This window comes from Peromyscus eremicus, chromosome 7 (genome assembly GCF_949786415.1).
Source record: "Peromyscus eremicus chromosome 7, PerEre_H2_v1, whole genome shotgun sequence".
Lineage (NCBI taxonomy): Eukaryota > Metazoa > Chordata > Mammalia > Rodentia > Cricetidae > Peromyscus > Peromyscus eremicus.
In genome coordinates, this window is record NC_081422.1 from 4,941,421 (window position 1) to 4,962,250 (window position 20,830).

Genomic DNA, 20,830 nt, shown 5'->3' on the forward strand with positions numbered 1-20,830 from the left:
ACTCTGGTTCTCTTCAGGTCATGTAAATCTTTTAAATTTTACATAGCATCAATTTATTGTAAAATAAAATATGTCTTTTAAATTTTTATACATAAGTGCCTATTAGGGTTTATAAAGCAGTTTCTTTTTTTAAATCCCCCTTATTCTTTTAGGGGATATGTTTGCAATGTTCAAGAGGGGCTAGTTGTAACAGAGTTGAAGTTACCACTTTTCTCTGCTAGATGAGTGTCTAGCTCGGTAGCTGGACCTTCAGCCCACGCGCTCTGCACATCAGCCTCAGTCCAATACTGCTCCAAGGGTGAACTGCTGTCTGCAAAACAGTCATTACTGAAGGGTAGCCTGTCTTTGAAAATACAGTAAATGTCAATTAAAATGCAGCCGCTCCTTCAACATCGATCATTTTAGGAAGCAAAGGAGCATCACTAACACTGTGTGTGCTGAGGAATTAGAGAGTAGATAGGGAAAAGGCAGTGTGGGTTGGTGATTAGTGCACAGGTGGCAGAGAAGAGAGCCGAAGGACAGTAAGGCAAGGTCAGGAAGATGAGGCAGCCCTGGCTAGGGGTGGAATGAAAAGAAAAGGCGGTATGGAAATACAACTGGATAGCCTAAAATCACCCCAGCTCTGAGGCTTCTCAGGTCTCGTGGCAGGTGCTGCTCATGCAGCCTTCACAAGTCTTGCTGAGAATTCTGGTCCCATCCCTGGGCAGTCCTTCCCACGATGGGCTGTGAGTACTGGTCACACTTCAGCTCTGACCAGACCTCCACCTCACTGAATTGCGTATGGCTTTCACTCAAACTGTCTTCCTCATTGTCTAGAAGTATTCAGCTGGCCAGGGTTCTCATACACTCCCATGGCAATTGCTCTGGGTCCCAAAGATGTATGGTTCCAGGAGGGTCTGTTTCCTCTAGGGTGACTATGCCACCATTTTACAATGACATCTTTTATCTGCTCTGGTTGAATGCCAAAAAGAGGGGGTTTCCCTGGCACTCCCTCTTCCTCTGTCAGTGCATAACTTTTAACTCCCTTCTCCTTGGTTTTTGCTCTTTAAAGTGTCTGTTACTGGAATACAGTGCAGATTTTCAAAGGTCTTAGGCCATGGCTCCAGTCTGGCAAGCAGCTGGAATGTGAGAACTCCCTAAAGTACAACCATGCCTCCAGGATAGAGTCTGAACTTTCTCTCTCTTCTGCTCGCTAAGTTTGCTGTTTTGCTTTGTTATTGAAACTGGAGATTGTTTGGCCATCACTTACCTCCTCTGATACCTGTTACCTAACTTTTCCTGGTCTATTCCCGGGGATGCTGGCAGGCCATGTCTGCAAGTCTTCTGCATCCTGTTTCTCTCTTTGTACCACATTGCCTGACCCCAAAGGAATAGTCAGCAACTAGGAGCATCCAAAAGGGGAGAAAGATACCTCTTCCCCCCTGAACGTAGGAAAAGGATACCAGAGAAGCAGACTCAGGAGGGTGTGGAACTAATATGGAAGGAGACAAGAGCTCCGGTGCAGATTGAGCTGGACTGTGGTGACTGTCCGTGAAACACGGTGAAAACATCTCCTGAAAGGGAAAGACAGACATGGATCTGCCTAGGCAGGTTTAGGAAAAAGATGGTCACAGTGTTTTGAACTGAGAGGTACAACTCCAATTGGAGGGAGCTGAATGTAGAAGAAGCAAAAGCTTGTCAACCGTAAAAATTTTCTGAACAGGCAGTGACCAAAAATTTAGTTAAAAATCAAACATGTAATGAATCTCAGGTGTGACTGGCAGCTCTCATCCATGTTGTATTGTGTGATTTCACCACAGTCTTGGTTCCAAACATGCAATCTGCACAGCTTGCATGGGCATAGTATCTCAGCATGAGGTGCTGATGGACCCAGCCCGATACTGCCACTCAAATTTGAGACTGTTGAATTTCTGTGTTATGGTACATACAACATTTTCTGCTCTTATCATAGTTTATAGAAAACAATGATTTATAATATGTTCCCAGAGTCATCCTTCCTATGGAAGTATCAAATCAATGTATCTTTGAACTGTCCTGTGTTAGACAATCAAACATCTCATTGAAGGGCACATTTGTTTTCATCATTAATAAGTGGAAAAACAAAAATTTATGTGTATGCCAAACAAATTGAAAATTAAGATGGAATTCTTTGTGATTTATCATCAGTAAATTGTTAATTTGTATAGTTATTTTATATGTCTATATACCTGGGTTGCTTAAATCTTTCTCAGAAATAAAAGAGTCATACATGGGGAAATTTTAAAAAAACCATTCAGCCTGGGAGGTAGCTCTATGACTTAGCAGGATCCAGAGTTCAATTCCCAGAAAAAAAGAGAACAAAAGTCAAACAACACAGGTCAGATGTCCAGGCACTATGGTAAGCCCCAGGATAAAAGACGAGTAAGACGTGGTCCTGCCTGCCCCCAGAGTTCCAGAACAGGCACAGAGCAAAGGCCAGGGAGGTTAGCAGTAAGTTAATCCCAAATTTAATGAGTTAGTTCTAGTAACAGGATATGTACATTTCATAAACTATGAAATTCATTGATCAAATGAATTCTGCTCAACCCTCTGGCATCAGCTGACAAATATTTACTGAATCTTGATTATGTTAGCTACCAGGTACACAAAGATAAATAGTGGTAGTAAATATCAGCTGGTTGGTGATACCAAGTTCTACTGTTTTCCCTTCCTCATCAAAGATTAGATTATGGACTGTTGATATCCATCTGCTGTATTACATAGTTCCTGTATGTCCTAACCTGTCTTTTATCAACAAGTCTCTAGATTGGAAAAAGTTTCATTTAAATTCTTTGTTCAATTTTAATTCATCTTTTGCTTTAATGCTGAATCTGTATGCTGTTGTTTTATTATCTACCAAACATAAGTTTTCTTCACCCGCTAGCTTATGGAAAGTTTTTGTGATAATTTACATAAGTAGTAGATAATACTATATAGAATACAGCACCGCATGGAATGTGCACATTGTAATTGAACTGTTTAAAACAGCATTTCCTATCTTTGGGATTACTGATATTGTGAGTCATGGTAAGTCTTGCATTGGCTACTCCTAATACTGAGAGCACTTCCCAGCCTTAGCTATGACAACCAGCATTGCCACCAGACCTTATCAAGTTCTGTGTCCCCAGAGGCACAAACATTTTAACTAGATGACTGTTCTGCTTCAGGTTAGTCTTCACAATATCTGCAACAGCTAAATCAAGACGGACTCGGTGTGAAAATCACGATTCTAACACTCGGGGAAAGCTTCAGAGCCACACTTGGGCTGCCTGCCCTCTTAACACTCCCCTGCTGTGTACCACAGTTGCCCATCTGTGTACCACTACTTCAGATGACAAGACTTTAATTTTTGCCTAGCTCCTTGTTCATTTTGCACTTTCTTTTGGAGATTTTAGTTCTGGAAATACTAAAATAGAATATGAAAGAGAAATTTGTATGTAGCGGTCTTTGGGAGTAAAGGATGCGTGTTTAATGAATATCCCACTGCTCCGCCATCTATGTTTTGAACGTCCTCACATAAACGAAGTCTCAGAGGTGCTAACACAATGAGAAAGAGGAAGAAATGGTGTATAAGGTTAAAAGATGAAAACCAGACATGACAGCACGCAGGAACCCAGCCCACAGGAGGTGGAACCAAGCACCAGAAATTTAAAGTCATCCTTAATGAATTTGAGGCTAGCCTGGGATTCATGAGACACTGTCTCAAAAATAATAATAATAGTGATAGCAGAGTAGCAATACAATGTGTTACTCTCTAAAACACGGCAAAGGGCATGGGGGACTTCACAATGTTCTCTGCCGTGTGGCTTATAGCATCATTTTAGTCTCCGCAATCTAAGATCTCAACCAATCCTTGATGTTGATTTCTTCTGGCCCACCCAATAGAATTTTCTGGAGAAGGCAGGTGCACTTGGCGGCAGGGATTCGGCCCAGCACCATCACCAGCTCTTTCCCCCAGCTCATGTCCAACGTGGATGCAGCTTATGAAGTGGCTGAGCGGGGCATTGCTTTCTTCTTCAAAGGTATCTGCAAATCCCTCAAAGACAGATACGCCAGAACCTTGGTGCCATACCTGTGTTACTTGGTGGTCTTGGGGCAAGTTTCAGTTGCTCTTTCTCAGGTTAGGTACTAAACGTCACTCAACACTGTTGTAGCCATGGAAGGAAGGGTTGTCCTCAGGACCAGCCTTTGAGTTTAGCAGGCACTACATGGCCAGGGTTAGAGAGGTTACAATCAGTCCCTGGCCTCTCTGTTCGGAACAGCATGACATACTCTAGTGAGATCCTTTAGCATTAGTTGAAATCCTTGCTACAAAGTCATGCTTAGAGCAGCTGGTGGCACACAAACTCCTGTGATTTCGGGAGACACAGGAGTCCAACCTCTGGCTTCAGCCCTTCATTATTTAAATAATGTTAGGACATTATCCAACTGCCATGAGATTTTGTTTCTCATCTGCAAAGTGATTGGAATAACACCAATCTCAGCAACAGATAGCCAAGCAAAGCCACCCAGAACACACCGACTGCCAGGCTTCACTGATACCCAAGACTGTTGTTAACTTAAGTGAATTGCATCATTAGATGTCACTTATCCCCTCTTCCTTGTGCACATGTGAAGGTGAGGGAAGGTTACAAACAAAAATTACATTGAAAACAAAAAGATGATAAGTTTAAGAAGACACAAATATATCAATACTGCTGCTTTCTCGGGGTATATGTAGCCTTTCCTCCAGGGAAGTTTGAAGTCTATTACTGCTTCAGTTGAGTGACTAGATATTTATATCCACATGAACTAGCTCCATTTACCATCCATAATAGAGTGTCTTCGTGAGGGAAATGACTTGACGAGGGTTACAGAACTGCCGTAGACTCTAGCCTTTGCTTCCAGGTCCCCACTACTGGATCACACGAGGATTCCAGATGCAAGGTCCTCCCCGGACAATTTATGACTTTGGGTTCCCAAGGCATGTGCAGCGAATAGATGCTGCGGTCTACCTCAAGAAGCCTCAGAAGACGCTTTTCTTTGTGGGAGAGGAATACTACAGGTACGGTTTTGCCCCTTCATTTCTTCGCATGCAATTGATGGGAAGGAAAAAAGAAAATCTTTTGCAAAAACTATGGCAGGCGACTTGACAGAAGGCTGCTGACCTGTCGGCCACAGGGCGGTCTTTAAGATACAGAGCTGTAGTCAACCATCTGATTGTCTTTAAGACCAGCATCTTAATAGTTCAGTGCATCCATTAACGTGGCCCCAGTGGCCTGAAACAGCAGAGAGGGTGCCTCCTGGTTCACCACTACCAGAGAGAAATGCCTGAGTGGGAACAGATTCCACCATTACATGAGATCACAGGAATCTTTGTGATCTGAGGCAAAAGTGGAGGTGGTCACAGAGGAGGAGGTCACAGTGGAGGAGGACACAGTGGAAGAGGTCACAGTGGAAGTGGTCACAGTGGAGGAGGACACAGTGAAGGAGGACACAGTGGAGGACACAGTGGAGGAGGACACAGTGGAGGAGGTCACAGTGGAGGAGGACACAGTGGAGGACACAGTGGAGGAGGACACAGTGGAGGAGGACACAGTGGAGGACACAGTGGAGGACACAGTGGAGGACACAGTGGAGGAGGACACAGTGGAGGACACAGTGGAGGACACAGTGGAGGACACAGTGGAGGACACAGTGGAGGACACAGTGGAGGACACAGTGGAGGAGGTCACAGTGGAGGAGGACACAGTGGAGGACACAGTGGAGGAGGACACAGTGGAGGACACAATGGAGGAGGACACAGTGAGGTCACAGTGGAGGAGGTCACAGTGGAGGAGGACACAGTGGAGGAGGACACAGTGGAGGAGGACACAGTGGAGGACACAGTGGAGGAGGAAACAGTGGAGGAGGACACAGTGGAGGTCACAGTGGAGGAGGACACAGTGGAGGAGGTCACAGTGGAGGAGGACACAGTGGAGGAGGTCACAGTGGAGGACACAGTGGAGGACACAGTGGTGGGGACACAGTGGAGGACGACACAGTGGTGGGGATGCAGTGGTGGAGGACACAGTGGTGGAGGACACAGTGGAGGTCACAGTGGAGGAGGACACAGTGGAGGACACAGTGGAGGAGGACACAGTGGAGGAGGTCACAGTGGAGGACACAGTGGAGGAGGTCACAGTGGAGGACACAGTGGAGGAGGTCACAGTGGAGGAGGACACAGTGGAGGACACAGTGGAGGAGGACACAGTGGAGGACACAATGGAGGACACAGTGGAGGAGGTCACAGTGGAGGACACAGTGGAGGAGGTCACAGTGGAGGAGGACACAGTGGAGGACACAGTGGAGGACACAGTGGAAGAGGACACAGTGGAGGACACAGTGGAAGAGGACACAGTGGAGGACACAGTGGAAGAGGACACAGTGGAGGTCACAGTGGAGGACACAGTGGAGGAGGACACAGTGGAGGAGGACACAGTGGAGAAGGTCACAGTGGAGGTCACAGTGGAGGAGGACACAGTGGAGGTCACAGTGGAGGAGGACACAGTGGAAGAGGACACAGTGGAGGACACAGTGGAGGACACAGTGGAGGAGGTCACAGTGGAGGACACAGTGGAGGAGATCTCTAATGCCTTCAGAGGAAATAGCATCGCGGCTTTGAGCTGGATCTCTGTGACCATCTATGAAGGAAGAGTCTTTACTTATTGTTTGTTTGTATTTGCTGGAAGGCACACATGTCAAAGGACAGCTCGCCAGATTCACTTCTCCCCCTTCCACCATGGGAGTACTAGGGACTTAACTCAGTCGTGATGACAATGGATGTTTCTCTCTGCTCAGCCATCTCAACAGCCCAGGGAAGAGCCTTCAGTAATCTAGATTAAGAGAATCCCTTACCAAGTTGATCTGGGACACTGATTTAAGTGTTAATGAGCTCAATTTGTCCCTTAGGGAAGGAAGCCATTTCCAGGGTGTTACACGGTATGACGAGCGATGTGTTCAGACACCCGGCAGGCACAGGGTCTAGAGCTCAGAAAGTGGAAGTCTTCAGCAATAGTAAACCCCGTCATAACTGACAAGTAGTCACCTTTAAAGCTGTGGTCATTAACAAATGATTAATTTAACCTCGGTATCCCCCTGGGCAGCAAGAAAGTCTAGGAGCAGGTCAGAGCTTCCTTTTGAGCTGTTGGAAGCCCGACATTAGACTGAAATTACTGCAGTTGCCAAAGCATAGACACATGTATGCATGACAGGAATCCGCTGATTTGTGCTCTGCTGTGTGCACTAAAGAATTTAGACAACTGACCTACAGCTGAGAAGTCCAGAATAAAAAACCTACTGACAGCCCTGTGGGGAAAGCTTTGCAAAGCCTCAGGCACAGCATTACAATTGTCACACCAACCCTTATGCTGCTTGGAAAGTATGGTCAGCTCCAGGTAACAGTGATGCCCCCTCCCGCCCAAACCACTGTGGCTTCGATACTTAAGGCATTTTTTTCATATACATCAAACAGCTGGAGCAGAACTCCTGGGGGCTGGGGGCTCCACGGTCACTGGGACCCAAGTTTCTTCAGACATTTTGTCCCCATATGTTTCATTTTGTTACATTTTTGTTTATTTTCTACAGAGGGGAGGTTGCGGGCCACAGTGCACATGTGGAGGTCAGAGGTCAGAGTCTGTGGGGTCCTGGGGACTGGGCTCAGGGTGCCAGGCTCAGCAGCAAGTGCCTTTCCACACCGAGCCATCATCTTCTTAACGTGAGGCTTTCATTCTTGGGGCTGCCCCAGGATTTGGAGGGCTGGTGGGAGCTGTTCAATACTTCTTACTTCTGAAAAGAAAACTTTGGAGAAGAAGGCAAAAGAAACAAACGAAGTTTCAGGCCAAGCGTGGGGCCACACTGAAACACCCAGAAGGCCACACTAAAATACCCAGGAGGCCACACTGAGACACCCAGGAGGCCACACTGAGACACCCAGGAGGCCACACTGAAACACCCAGGAGGCCACACTAAAATACCCAGGAGGCCACACTGAGACACCCAGGAGGCCACACTGAGACACCCAGGAGGCCACACTGAAACACCCAGGAGGCCACACTGAAACACCCAGAAGGCCACACTAAAATACCCAAGAGGCCACACTGAGACACCCAGGAGGCCACACTGAGACACCCAGGAGGCCACACTGAGACACCCAGGAGGCCACACTGAAACACCCAGGAGGCCACACTGAAACACCCAAAGGCCACACTGAAACACCCAAAGGCCACACTGAAACACCCAGGAGGCCACACTGAAACACCCAGAAGACCACACTAAAATACCCAAGAGGCCACACTGAGACACCCAGGAGGCCACACTGAGACACCCAGGAGGCCACACTGAAACACCCAGGAGGCCACACTGAAACACCCAAAGGCCACACTGAAACACCCAGGAGGCCACACTGAAACACCCAGAAGACCACACTAAAATACCCAGGAGGCCACACTGAGACACCCAGGAGGCCACACTGAGACACCCAGGAGGCCACACTGAGACACCCAGGAGGCCACACTGAGACACCCAGAAGACCACACTGAAACACCCAGGAGGCCACACTGAAACACCCAGGAGGCCACACTGAAACACCCAGAAGACCACACTGAAACACCCAGGAGGCCACACTGAAACACCCAGAAGACCACACTGAAACACCCAGGAGGCCACACTGAGACACCCAGGAGGCCACACTGAAACACCCAGGAGGCCACACTGAAACACCCAGGAGGCCACACTGAAACACTCAGAAGACCACACTGAAACACCCAGAAGACCACACTGAAACACCCAGGAGGCCACACTGAGACACCCAGGAGGCCACACTGAAACACCCAGGAGGCCACACTGAGACACCCAGGAGGCCACACTGAAACACCCAGGAGGCCACACTGAGACACCCAGGAGGCCACACTGAGACACCCAGGAGGCCACACTGAGACACCCAGGAGGCCACACTGAAACACCCAGGAGGCCACACTGAAACACCCAGGAGGCCACACTGAAACACCCAGGAGGCCACACTGAGACACCCAGGAGGCCACACTGAGACACCCAGGAGGCCACACTGAAACACCCAGAGGCCACACTGAAACACCCAGAGGCCACACTGAAACACCCAGAGGCCACACTGAAACACCCAGGAGGCCACACTGAAACACCCAGGAGGCCACACTGAGACACCCAGGAGGCCACACTGAGACACCCAGGAGGCCACACTGAAACACCCAGAGGCCACACTGAAACACCCAGAGGCCACACTGAAACACCCAGAGGCCACACTGAAACACCCAGAGGCCACACTGAAACACCCAGAGGCCACACTGAGACACCCAGGAGGCCACACTGAGACACCCAGGAGGCCACACTGAAACACCCAGAGGCCACACTGAAACACCCACGAGGCCACACTGAAATGGCCACCGCTTCAAGTCAGGGAGCGAGGGTCTCACGAATGCCCAGATCGTGGGTTACACCCTGCTGGCCGTAGTCGTTTGTCGGGCTCGGTGTCCAGGACAGTTCAGACTGTGATACAAACTGAAGTTCAGTTATGCTCCGGAGTGGGAAGCACTCCCCGAGTCCCGGGCTGGTCAAGATTCCCGCCCTCGTCCGCGGGTTAGCTCGGCCGCTCGGGTGAGGCCTTGGGGGACCACGTGTCTGTCACACAGCCGCAGCTTACACACAGGGCTCGGGTGAAATCCCGAGGAACACTTGACCAGGCTGGCGCCTCGCCCACCACGCGTTTCCTTCCCTCTCTAACACGCCCGACTGAGCCCGCCAACGTTTCTCTCTTTGTCCCTCTTCCGTCAGTGACGGCCAGTCCCCCCTTCAGGGCTCTCCTTTACCTGCCAGCGGCAGCAGGAAGATGGTGTCAAGGGGTTCCGTGGGGTGGGAGTGCCAGTGTCTCCGTCATTCTCCGTTATGATCAATGGTTTCTGAACTCGCGTGGAGGGATTGGCAAGTCCACAGGCCCCACGCCCTTCTCCTTCACACTGGGCAGTGAGAACACAGGCCGTCTATGTGGGAGGCTGAGGCCTCACTACATGAAGGACACATTTCACATTCTCCTTTCTGGATGCCCCTGTAATACTAGAAGATATTTTCACTTAAAGATCTTATGGTTAGTTACAATAGAGAAAGATAAGTGGAAAAGGCAGGAATAGTAAAGTATAAAGTTACTTGTGAACTCTTAAAGTAAAACAACTCATTGTGAAATCACCTGAGTAAACCCAGTTATTGGGTATGAGTACATCCTAGGCTGGAATCTTGATACTCAAAGAAGGCGCAGTTTCCAGCTAAGGTGTACAGCAGGGCTGAGGCCATAGCTCAGGAGTGCACAACCGTACCAAGTTTGAAGCTTGACTTCAATCCCTGCACTCCCCGGCAAGTGTGAGGACCTCAGTTTAATCCCCAACATTCTCATAGCAAGGTTGAGGTCCTGAGTTTAATCCCCAGTGTCACAAACACAAGACAAACAAGAGGTGTGAGCAGGAACAAGGGCGCCCTAGTGTTCACATCAAGTTGACCAGCAGCAATCAGCCAATCTCTCCATTTCTTTATTTGCAAAATAGAGACAGGAACTGTACTCACTTCACAGAGTTACCGAACTGAAAGAGAAAAAAGTCTGTGATGCCTGTCACCTGATAGATCCTCATTAATCATCCTACAGATCTATAGACAAATGATGAACAGAGTTCAAGTGCAAGAGCATCCTCATGGGAGACGGCATGGCTTTCAGGGAGCCAGATCAAAGAGGAAACAGGTGATAGCAAAGGTATCAGGAAGGAGTCCCAGAGAGGTGAGGGCTGTATTCTGTGAGAGCTGCGTGGGAGTTTCCCAGGCAGGAGTGGGTGGGGGCCGCGGCTTCCAGGCAGAGGCAGCAGATGAAGTAAAACACCCAGGCAAGAATAGGCTGCGAGTGTGGGGAAAACCACAGGTGATTCATTCAACGTGGCCTGGGCCAAGACAAGCAGGGTAGAACAGATCGGGGCGGACCCACGACTTTCTACAAAGACCGTGTCAACTCTACAGAAGGAGGCATTGTTAAATATCTTAAACAAGAGATTAACTGAACATGTTTTGTGATGCAGAAATATCTCTTGGTCAGCAATGTGAATGACTGGAAGTCAAAGGGTGAGACCACAAACCACAGAAAGCCTATTCAAAGTGTTCAGAGAAGTAACTCCCAGCCGACATGCTTCATGCAGCAAAGCTATCATTTAAACACAAAGAGACTGGGCATGATGGTGCAAGACTTTTTAGTCCCAGCTTTGGGAGGCAGAAGCAGAAGGATCTCTGTGAGTTCAAGGACAGCCTGGTTTACAAAGTAGGTTCCAGGCCAGCCAGAGCTACATAGTGAGAGCATGTTTAAAATAGATATGGGATGGGAGATAGATAAATAAAGAGAAACAGAACATTCTCAAGGAAACAAAATCTGAGAGAATTTGTGGCTTACTGACTTGCCTTTCAAGAAATACTGAAGTTATTTATGCTGAAGGCAAGTGGTCCTAAATAATACACACAGACACACTCACACATGCACACAGCACCAGAAAATGTAATTATGTAATAAGAGAATAATATAAATGTGCTTCCTCTTCTGTCATCTCTTAACGGACTTGGAAATCTACTTAAGTGACGTATATACACGTGCATACACTTGTACTGTGGGCTGTGACACAGATACACACATGCAATTACCACTGCTTGTGTGGAAGGAAAGCTGTTCTGAGCTATAGAAGTGACATCAAATGGTAACACACATTCACAGATAGTGCTAATTAAGCAGCAAGGCTGATGTAACAAAAAAATGTAGATAAATACTTGCATTCTTGTCCCTCAGTATCATTACAAAACATGTAATTATTTAAAATTATAGCTATAAAAATTATTTACAGCTTGTAAATGTATATTACAAAATCTCAAAAAGGATGGGAATAAAATAAAGCTATTTAGGGGTAAATCTCTATCTTACTGGAATTAAGATACTACACAACTGAGGCTCTGTTTGAGGTCTTGCTTCAAGTTTTGAGTGCATATGTATATGTGTGTGTGCATTCGTTCAGTACAGATACACAGTGTGGAGGCCGGAGGACAGTCTTGGGTGTTGTTTAGACTATCTACCTTTTCTTTTTTCTTAAGTCTTACTGGCCTGGGACTTGCTAAGTCGGCCACGTTTGCTGGCCAGTGAGCCCCAGGGACCTTCTGTCTCTGGCTCTCCAGCACTGGGACAATAGCATGTGCCACAGTGCCCAGCTGTTTGGATGGGTGCTGTGCAATGACTTTGGATGCCCAGGCTTGCAAGGCAAGCATGTGACCAGCTGAGCCACCTCCTCGGCCCTGGAAGCTGAGTGTTTGGAGTGAAAGCATATATAGACGAGGCATTGGGCGTAGAGTGTGCCTGTGATCCCAGCACTTGGAAAGTGGAGGTAAGAGGACCAATGGTTCTGGCCACCCACAGCTGCACAGTGAATATGAGGCCAGCCTGGCCTACATGAGACTCTGTAAAAAAAAAAAAAAGATATACATAATAATCCCATGAATAACCACTAATGAAATAACTTAAGAAAATATTAAAAAGTTAAAATGCTACTTTAGAAAGTTTTCACTAATACAAAGACAACATCAAGGAGGGATAGAGAAAAATGTATATGATATATAGATGAGGGAGCAGACACAAATCCAACTTCATCAATAATACATAGCATAGCAGTGATTATCAGATTAGATTTAAAAATAAATAGGATCCAATTACATGATGTCTACCAACGACAGATTGATTTGTTTGTTTTTATTTTCATCTGTTTAATTGTTGGAGGGGAGATTTGCATGCCATCATGTGCATGTTCAGGTCAGAGGACAATTTGCAGGAGTCAACTTTCTCTTGTCACACATGGGTCCTGCCGACAGAGCTCAGCTTGTCTGCTGGAAGTGAGTGCCTTCCTCTGCTGAGCCAGCTGATAGAGCGGATACTGCAAGGATTTGCCGCTACTCCAGGCTACTTCCTTTTCTCTTTTTAAGATCTATTTATTTTTATTTTATGTATATGGTGGTTTTGCCAGCTTGTATGTCTGTGTGCCACATGCATGCAGTGTCTGTGGAGGCCCGAGAGGGTGTTGGATCCCCTGGGACTGGAGTCACAGGTGGTCACAAGCCACTGTGTGGGTACTGGGAATGGAACCCAGGTCCTCTGGATGGGAAATCAGAGCTCTCAACCACTGAACCATCTCTCTAGCCCCTAGTTCCTTTGCAACAGCTAAAGATTATCACAGTTTCTGTCAACTGTTAGTCTAACTAAAAAGTTATATAAATTTTTGCTTCATTTTTAATTTTGGCTTCTAATGTGTTATTCAACCCAGAGATGGTGGCTCCCTATTGAGTTCAGTCTGCTGGGAACAGGTCTTACTAGATACCAACACTGTGTCCCATGGACTGTCAAAGGAAATATGCTTCATTTGTTAAGAAAATTTCATTATGATGGTTTTTCAGAAGTTATTCGAGTATATTTCCAAATATAGAGAGAAGTTTGTCTGGTCTTATCTAAGAGAAGATTTTTGTATCATTTTAGTCACTGGACATTGATCCCAACTTGCCTCGTGGCTCAAGCATAGCAAATAATGTCCTATATGAGAGGACATTTTGAGCTGGGGTGTACTCAATGGGAGAATACTTGCCTAGCATGTGAGGCCTGGGGTTCAACCCTCAACACCTCAAAGGGAACACCTGAGAGGACATTCCATAATTGGAGTTAGGCCTTTAAACAGTTCCCATTTAGACGTTCTAGCCTCTGCTTTTCCTCCTCCTTACTTGATACAGAAATGTTACAATTCATGCTCTTTTCCTGTGCTGTCAACCATTGCTTTTTATTACAAAGGCTGTGTTATGATTACATACATACACACATACTCAAATACTCACATCCCTCTGATGGAGTGAATCTTTAACACTGTGACTTGTCCCTTTTTGGGTAAATGGTTTTTGTTTTTCTGTGCTTCGGGTAAATAGTTTTTGTTATTCTGTGCTTTGGGTAAATGGTTTTTGTTGTTCTGTGCTTACGATTGTTCTGTTAACACACAGCATGTTAGTTTTATACTCGCTTTATTTTCTGATAAGTGGTTATGGACACAGTATTTTGTTTTTTGTTTATAGGAGGTGGGTTTTTTTAGACAATATCTCTCTATACAGATCACATTAACCTCACTCAGCAATCCTCCTGCCTCGGCCTCCTGAGTGCTAGAATTACAAGCATGTACCATCATGCCCAACTAGTATTTTATTTAAATAAGAAGACATTTAGTTGAAAGCAAAAACATGTACCTATTTTAGAATTCCTGATAACTCCGCATCTACTGTCCTGTTCCTCGGTTTAGCACCTCCTGTACTCTGTCCCCTTTGCCCACACTTGCCGCTGCATCTTAAGGACCGCTAGCCATGTCTGATGGTTGCTGCCACACAGGATCTGTGCAGATGGTGTGCATTCGGTCACCTGTCAGTGCCTGTGTCTGACCAAGTTCCTTTAACCTTATAAAAAGAACTGACAGTTTTTGTGGTCATCAACTGTTCCTTAAAAATGTTCCTTGGTACCTGTGAGCACACATATGCATGCATACACATTCATGTACACAGATGCACACACACATATGCTTATTAAGATAAAATAAATCTTTAAAGAGAACAATATTACAAATTCTTATAAAATAAAATTTATGCTAAATATTTCGAATTTAAATAATACTGAACAAATAATTTTACAACATTAGAAATTCTCTGGAAGGGTTTATTCACCAGTGATTTCTACCAAAACATTTAAAGAAGAATTAATACCAAATTTTCACAAACTTAGACGAGAGCAACACCCGGCAGGCTGTATGAGCCAGCAAGTCCTTGACGCCCAAACTGGGCAAAGTTGTTATGAGGAAATAAAGAAATTTATTTGTAAATATGAATCCAAAAGTGCTCCAAAAATACTGTCTAGGAATCCAGAAAGTATTTAAAATAATTATACACAAAGAGGAAGAAGGGATTTTATGGGAATGTAAGAATATATTAATATCTAGAAATCAAATAGTGTCATGTTTTGTGCTGATAGAGTAAGAAAAACCATGGGATTGTCTTCCTGGATGCAGAAAAGATGTTTGGTAAAACCCAGCACCGTTTTATGATAAAAAGCAAACATGGCAGTAATAGAAATAGAATAGAATAGAGAGAAACTTCCTGAACTGGAGAAGAGAATCACAGCTGGCCTGAGACTCAGCAGTGATGAGTGATGACTGTCCCCACCAAGATCAGGGACGAAACAGAAACCCCACTCTCCACTCGTTCAGTGTTTCCAGGAAGTGCCAAGCGGGCAGTGGGGCGAGAACAAGTGACATGGAAGCCGTCTAGACAAGAAAGTCAAACTGTTTCTCCTTGTGCATGATTTAATCTTTCCATAGAAAGACATAATTAAGACTCAAAACAATTCGAACTAACAAATGCACTCAACAAGTCTGAAAGGATGAAAATAAAATAAATGACTACGTAATATAGCATCAAAGAGACTAAAATATTTTAAAAAGTAAACTAAAAAGAAATTGAAAGATATGATGTCTAAAAACTGAACTCTCAATGAAAGAAATTACACATGAGCTCCAAATGGAAATGTGCTACCTGTCTGTGGGCTGCAAGCCTTTGTAGTTTGAAGACACCAGTACTTCCCAAACCAATCTGCAGCTTGAGCACAATATCAGAGTGTCACTTGCTGCTTTGTAGAAAGTGACAGGATGAACTTCAACTTCACATGGAAATTCATGGGCCCTCAAATGGCTCAAACATTGGGGGAAGAAGAAGGAATGAGGAAAATTTATATATACACAGTCCATTCTTCCTGATTTCAAGACTCACTACAAAGGAGCAGCTAACAGAGAAGTGTGACCATCATAAGGACAGACATATACATACATCAGTGGAATAAAATTTGAAGTCTAGAATTTGACTCATATGTCTACAGTAAGTTGGCTCACAAGCTGCTGAGGACATTCAGTGTGGTGGCAATACGTATCACAAACTCCACTGGTGCAAGTGAAAAGCCACACAAAAAAAGCATGGGACTGGACTCTTCACAGCGTGAATAAAATTAAGTCAAAAGTGGTTAAATAATGAGAAAAACCTTTAGAGAAAAATATAAGCTCCCTTACTTTGGATTTGACACTGTGTGCTTAGATATAAACACACACACACACACACACACACACACACATGGAAATCAGACCAATTGGACCTTATTAAATTAAGAAGTTTTCTGCTCAAAGGACACTACAAGAAAGTGTGATAAAGCATAGGGAGTGGAAAATGTAAGTCAGACCTGACAAATGACTTGTGTCATATAGCTCAATTACTAGAAAGACACACAATCCAGTTAAAATATGACAAAAGGATCTAACTAGACATTTCTCAAAAAAAAAAAGTTCAAATGTCCAAGTAACACATGGGCAGATGGCTGGCATCAATGTCATTGGATAAATATGAACCAAACCACAAGATGTCACTTCATACACATTAGAAACTCTAATCAAAAAGCCAAATCCTTTCAAGTATTGTGGGAATGTAGGTGAGTCAAGACCTTCATACAAGTGCTGATGGGATGGAGAGTTAGTGAGGCCACAATGGAAGACTATCTTCCATACCAGAGAAAGGTCAATAGAACTACATCAGATTCAAATTACACTCACAGGCATGTTCCTAAAAGAAATGAACGCTGTATACAAGTATTTATGGCAACATCTTGTAATGATCAAATCATAGAAACAATCTAAATTACCTTTAAGTGTTGAATTGGTAGATAAAATGTGATAAATTCATTCAATTGAGTATTATGTGGCCATAAAACTGAAGTAAGTATGGACACTACACGTGACTCTTGGAAGAGTATACTGAAGTATACAGAAGCTGGCTGTACACATACCAGAAATAGTGGAAGGTTGTCACACATGCCTCAGTACTGGGCAGACGGAAGCAGGAGGATAAGGAGTTCTGCTACATGACCAGTTCAAGGCCAGCCTGGGAAGACCTTGTCTCAGAAGAACAAAGCCATGCCAACAGAGGTGCTTGACAAACCTTCATTGTAAGTACAGTGTTATGTTCAGTTAAACAAAAGTGCAGGCCCTTGCCAACATTAGTCTTCAACTACAAATGTGGAGAGGAAGGTGCACCTGAAAATCTACATAGAATATCTCTGCACTGTGATATCACTAAATCACTGACAACGATTCGTGGCTGTATCCTTTAATCCACATTAAATGATGGGGCAAATGTTCATGAATGAAATGATCATACTTACAGAGAATTATTTGTAATTTGGTATCAGGTGTCATAGACAAGACTTTAGCAATGAGAAAATAAAGCATCAATTTTAGCATATCATAGTACATATCAGATTATCAACAAAAATATTTTCTGTATCAGCTAATAGTCATTTTGATGGCTTGCCATGTGGCAGGAAGTATACACTATCTCAGATCAAATTATAGAGTCTGCTAGACCTCATACTAAAAAGCCAGAGTCAATGTTCTTGAGATTAAAATAAAGCACAGTGTCTAGGACTGGAGCTTGTCTTGGCTCCTACCTGAGGCTGTGGAGAGTGGCATAGGGGAGTGTATGTGTGTGAGTTGTCTTGTTCTCACGGCAGCTCTTTTCCAAATGAAGGCTTACAGCTCAGAGTGGATTCTCATATTCCCTCCACTACACCTTGGGTAGATAAAAAATTGAAAGCCAAACCCAAAGCCGTTTACCTGTAGATATGATGCTCTCTGCTCTGTTGCTGAAATCCCCAAATATCTGTCCACACAGGGCAAGACCATCACCAAGTTTTCACAACAAATTAAGAATAGCACTGTGTCATAAAGGGGGAGCATGTCAGCACTGGGAAGGTCACTGGAAAGGACCATCTTCTATTCCCAGCTTACATCCTTTCTGCCTTTCTTAGTGATAGCTAGCTTCCTTCTTTGTGAAATGATGATGGATGATGGAAATAAGCAGTAACCAGAAACTTGATGATTATGTTCTTACTCAGCAAAAACAAAAAGCAGATAACTTTGTGTCAGTGACACAGAACCCTGGTCTTATGACTACATCAAAGGTCTCAGTTGGAATACCAGTACATCATAGTCGATCTGTTGATATGTGGGGAGCGTTATCTTCTCCCCTGCCCATAGCACTCTAGAGAAGAGCACGCCTCAGTTCCACCAGCCTGAACACTTCTTTGTGAAGGCTTCGTTTCTCCTCAGACCTCGGCTGCTGTTTTCCTCTGTCCTGTGAGACAGAGGCACATTTCAGGGGATGGTGGGCATAATCTGCCATAGGAAACTACCTGATAGCCCAGGGGGAAAAATTATCGGACTGACTGGTGAGGTGTGCACATGGGAATGCCCCAGCTCCAGCTCTGTGCTCCTAAGGAAGGGACTTTCTCATCTTTTAGATGGAGTTTAGCTGAGGAGTCATCTCCACCTGTGCTGAGCTCATACAGTACCGCTGACTCACAGCCTCTTACAGCAAAGAGACATGCTGACCGATTTCAGAGCTGGAATCCTAATCTCTTTCCAGGAAAGAGCAGTGGGGTCCAAGTGACCTGATTTCAAAGATAAAAGGCTCATATGTGACAATCATGTGGAGCTGCCTTTTGGGCTCTTCAGTGGGTATACAGCTAAGGACAATGACTGCCTATCCCCCAGAATCCACCTCGGTTCTGCATGGTGGGGTAACTTGAAAGCGTGGGAACAATGAGAGAAGGTGCAGGGTCCTAGTACCCAGAATGTAAAATGTGCATGTTTGAAACTGTCGAAGAAATGCAACAAAAGCCGTTTTTTAAGACTTGAAGGTTGTTATTACAGATTTGCTCAGTTCTGATGTGCTGATCATTCACACATTCATTTGTTCATTTAAGAGAGACAGAGACAAAGAGAGATTTCAAATATGTTCAAAATCAGAGCTGGCTAATTATACTCCTGACCACCTTGATGTCCCCTATATTCAACAGTAACTTATTTGTGAAATAATATTTCCTCCAGCTATGATGAAAGAAAAAAGAAAATGGAAAAAGACTATCCAAAGAACACTGAAGAAGAATTTTCAGGAGTGAGTGGCCAGGTAGATGCCGCTGTGGAATTAAATGGTGAGTGTCTCCACAGGAAACGTGCCCTGGGAAATCACAACAGGAAATCTGGGCTCTGCTTTAACTTGATAGAAAATGGGTTTCGGTGAGAGTCACTGGTTCTTATTTTGGTCCTAAGTCATTTAGTAAACTTAAATAGCCAGGTTACATACTAGAAAGCGGAATTATTTTTTTAAAAATCCCCTATTAAAAAAGTAAGTAAGTAAAAATAAAATGGTGGCTCTCCTTTTACTAGCAGATGTGTTTAAAAGTACAGCTTTAAGTTGGGAATGTAGCTGACCCTGACCCTGACCCTGACCTAGCTATTATGCACAGCCCTGGGATCAATTCCCAGCACAACGTAAACTAAACATGTGGTTTGTAATCCCAAGCACTTGGGAAAGGGAAGTTCAAAGTCATCCTCAGCTACATAGCAAGTCTAAGGACAGCCTGGAATGTGTGAGACCTTTCTCAAGTGAACACGCAGGAAGTGCAGCTCCGACCCATAATCCCAGCGTTCAAGAGGCTGAAGCCCGTAGATGAAGAGTTTGAGGTCAGCCTGGGCTACAGAGTGAGACTCTTTCTCAAAAACAAACAAACACCAACGCAATGCAGCTTCAGTCCAGTAGTTGTGGTCTGAGCCTTCCCAGATTCTTCTACCTTTTCATCACCCGACTCCTGAAATCTGACCTAGCTGAGAAGGTCATATGAAGTGAGTGTTATACACAAATGAAATCCATTTAATTCCTTCTTAGTGTGTAGCACGGAGACAGACAGTGTTCAGAAGTGCAAATGATCTTCCAAATGTGGCCGCTGTTCTAATGGAATGTTGAGCATCCTTGGGAAAGGCCTATCTATCTAACACAGATGAAACTACTGGGAGACAAGACAGTCTGTGCTCTAGTATTGACTGGTGTTAATAGGCTTCACAATGACTTCAAGAAGTCATTGATCTGAGACAACAGGGCCAAATGGGGCAGTTGGCTATATTCTGATGAGACATTAGCTGGTTCTGAAGGCCAGTCAGACATTTGACAGCTATAAAAAGGAGAAAGGACTAGAAAAATCATGAAGCATGATGAGGGCACCTTATCGCATGACCCAAAGTGAAGACCTTACCCTTCTGATGCAAAGGACGGGGTGAGGGATGACCTGAGAAGGTGACAGGTTGCCAGAGCCGTCCAGAAGACAAGCTCACTGCCTTCTGACAGCCCCCAGTTCCTCATTGGTAGCACCTCAGAAAGCGGCAACCTTACCCCTTAGGGACCCACACGTCATCTCCAGTAACCCCAGTTTCAACTTTATCTCTTCTAGGCTACATTTACTTCTTTTCAGGACCCAAAACGTTCAAGTACGACACAGAGAAGGAAGATGTGGTCAGTGTGGTGAAATCCAGCTCCTGGGTTGGTTGCTAAATCCACAGGGTTAGTCTCTCCACAGGGATGAAGACCACTGTGAGCAACTGATGACTGGACATGAGGGGTTAGGCACATAGCCCGGGACACTCTTCCCGGCCTTCAGTCAGGAGGGTTCCTTGAAAATAATAACAATTCCATTGTTTTCCTAATTATTCTTTCACAACTTTAATCCAAATAAGAAAGTAAGCCACCTTACTCAGAATCATATAACACACCCTTTGGTTGGGCATTCTTTTTTTAGCCTACTATACTA

At 44.9% G+C, this 20,830-nt stretch overlaps 1 protein-coding gene across 1 annotated transcript in view; it reads left to right on the forward strand.

The window, feature by feature from the left end:
- Positions 1–20,574, forward strand: part of Mmp20 (matrix metallopeptidase 20) — a 39,215-nt gene extending 18,641 nt beyond the window's left edge. Inside the window, exons 7-10 of the mRNA XM_059266653.1 lie at positions 3,904–4,040; positions 4,906–5,062; positions 19,077–19,180; positions 20,474–20,574. Of these exons, the coding sequence (XP_059122636.1) occupies positions 3,904–4,040; positions 4,906–5,062; positions 19,077–19,180; positions 20,474–20,574 (499 nt within the window). The remainder of the gene's footprint in view (positions 1–3,903; positions 4,041–4,905; positions 5,063–19,076; positions 19,181–20,473) is intronic.
- The last annotated feature ends 256 nt before the right edge of the window (positions 20,575–20,830 follow it).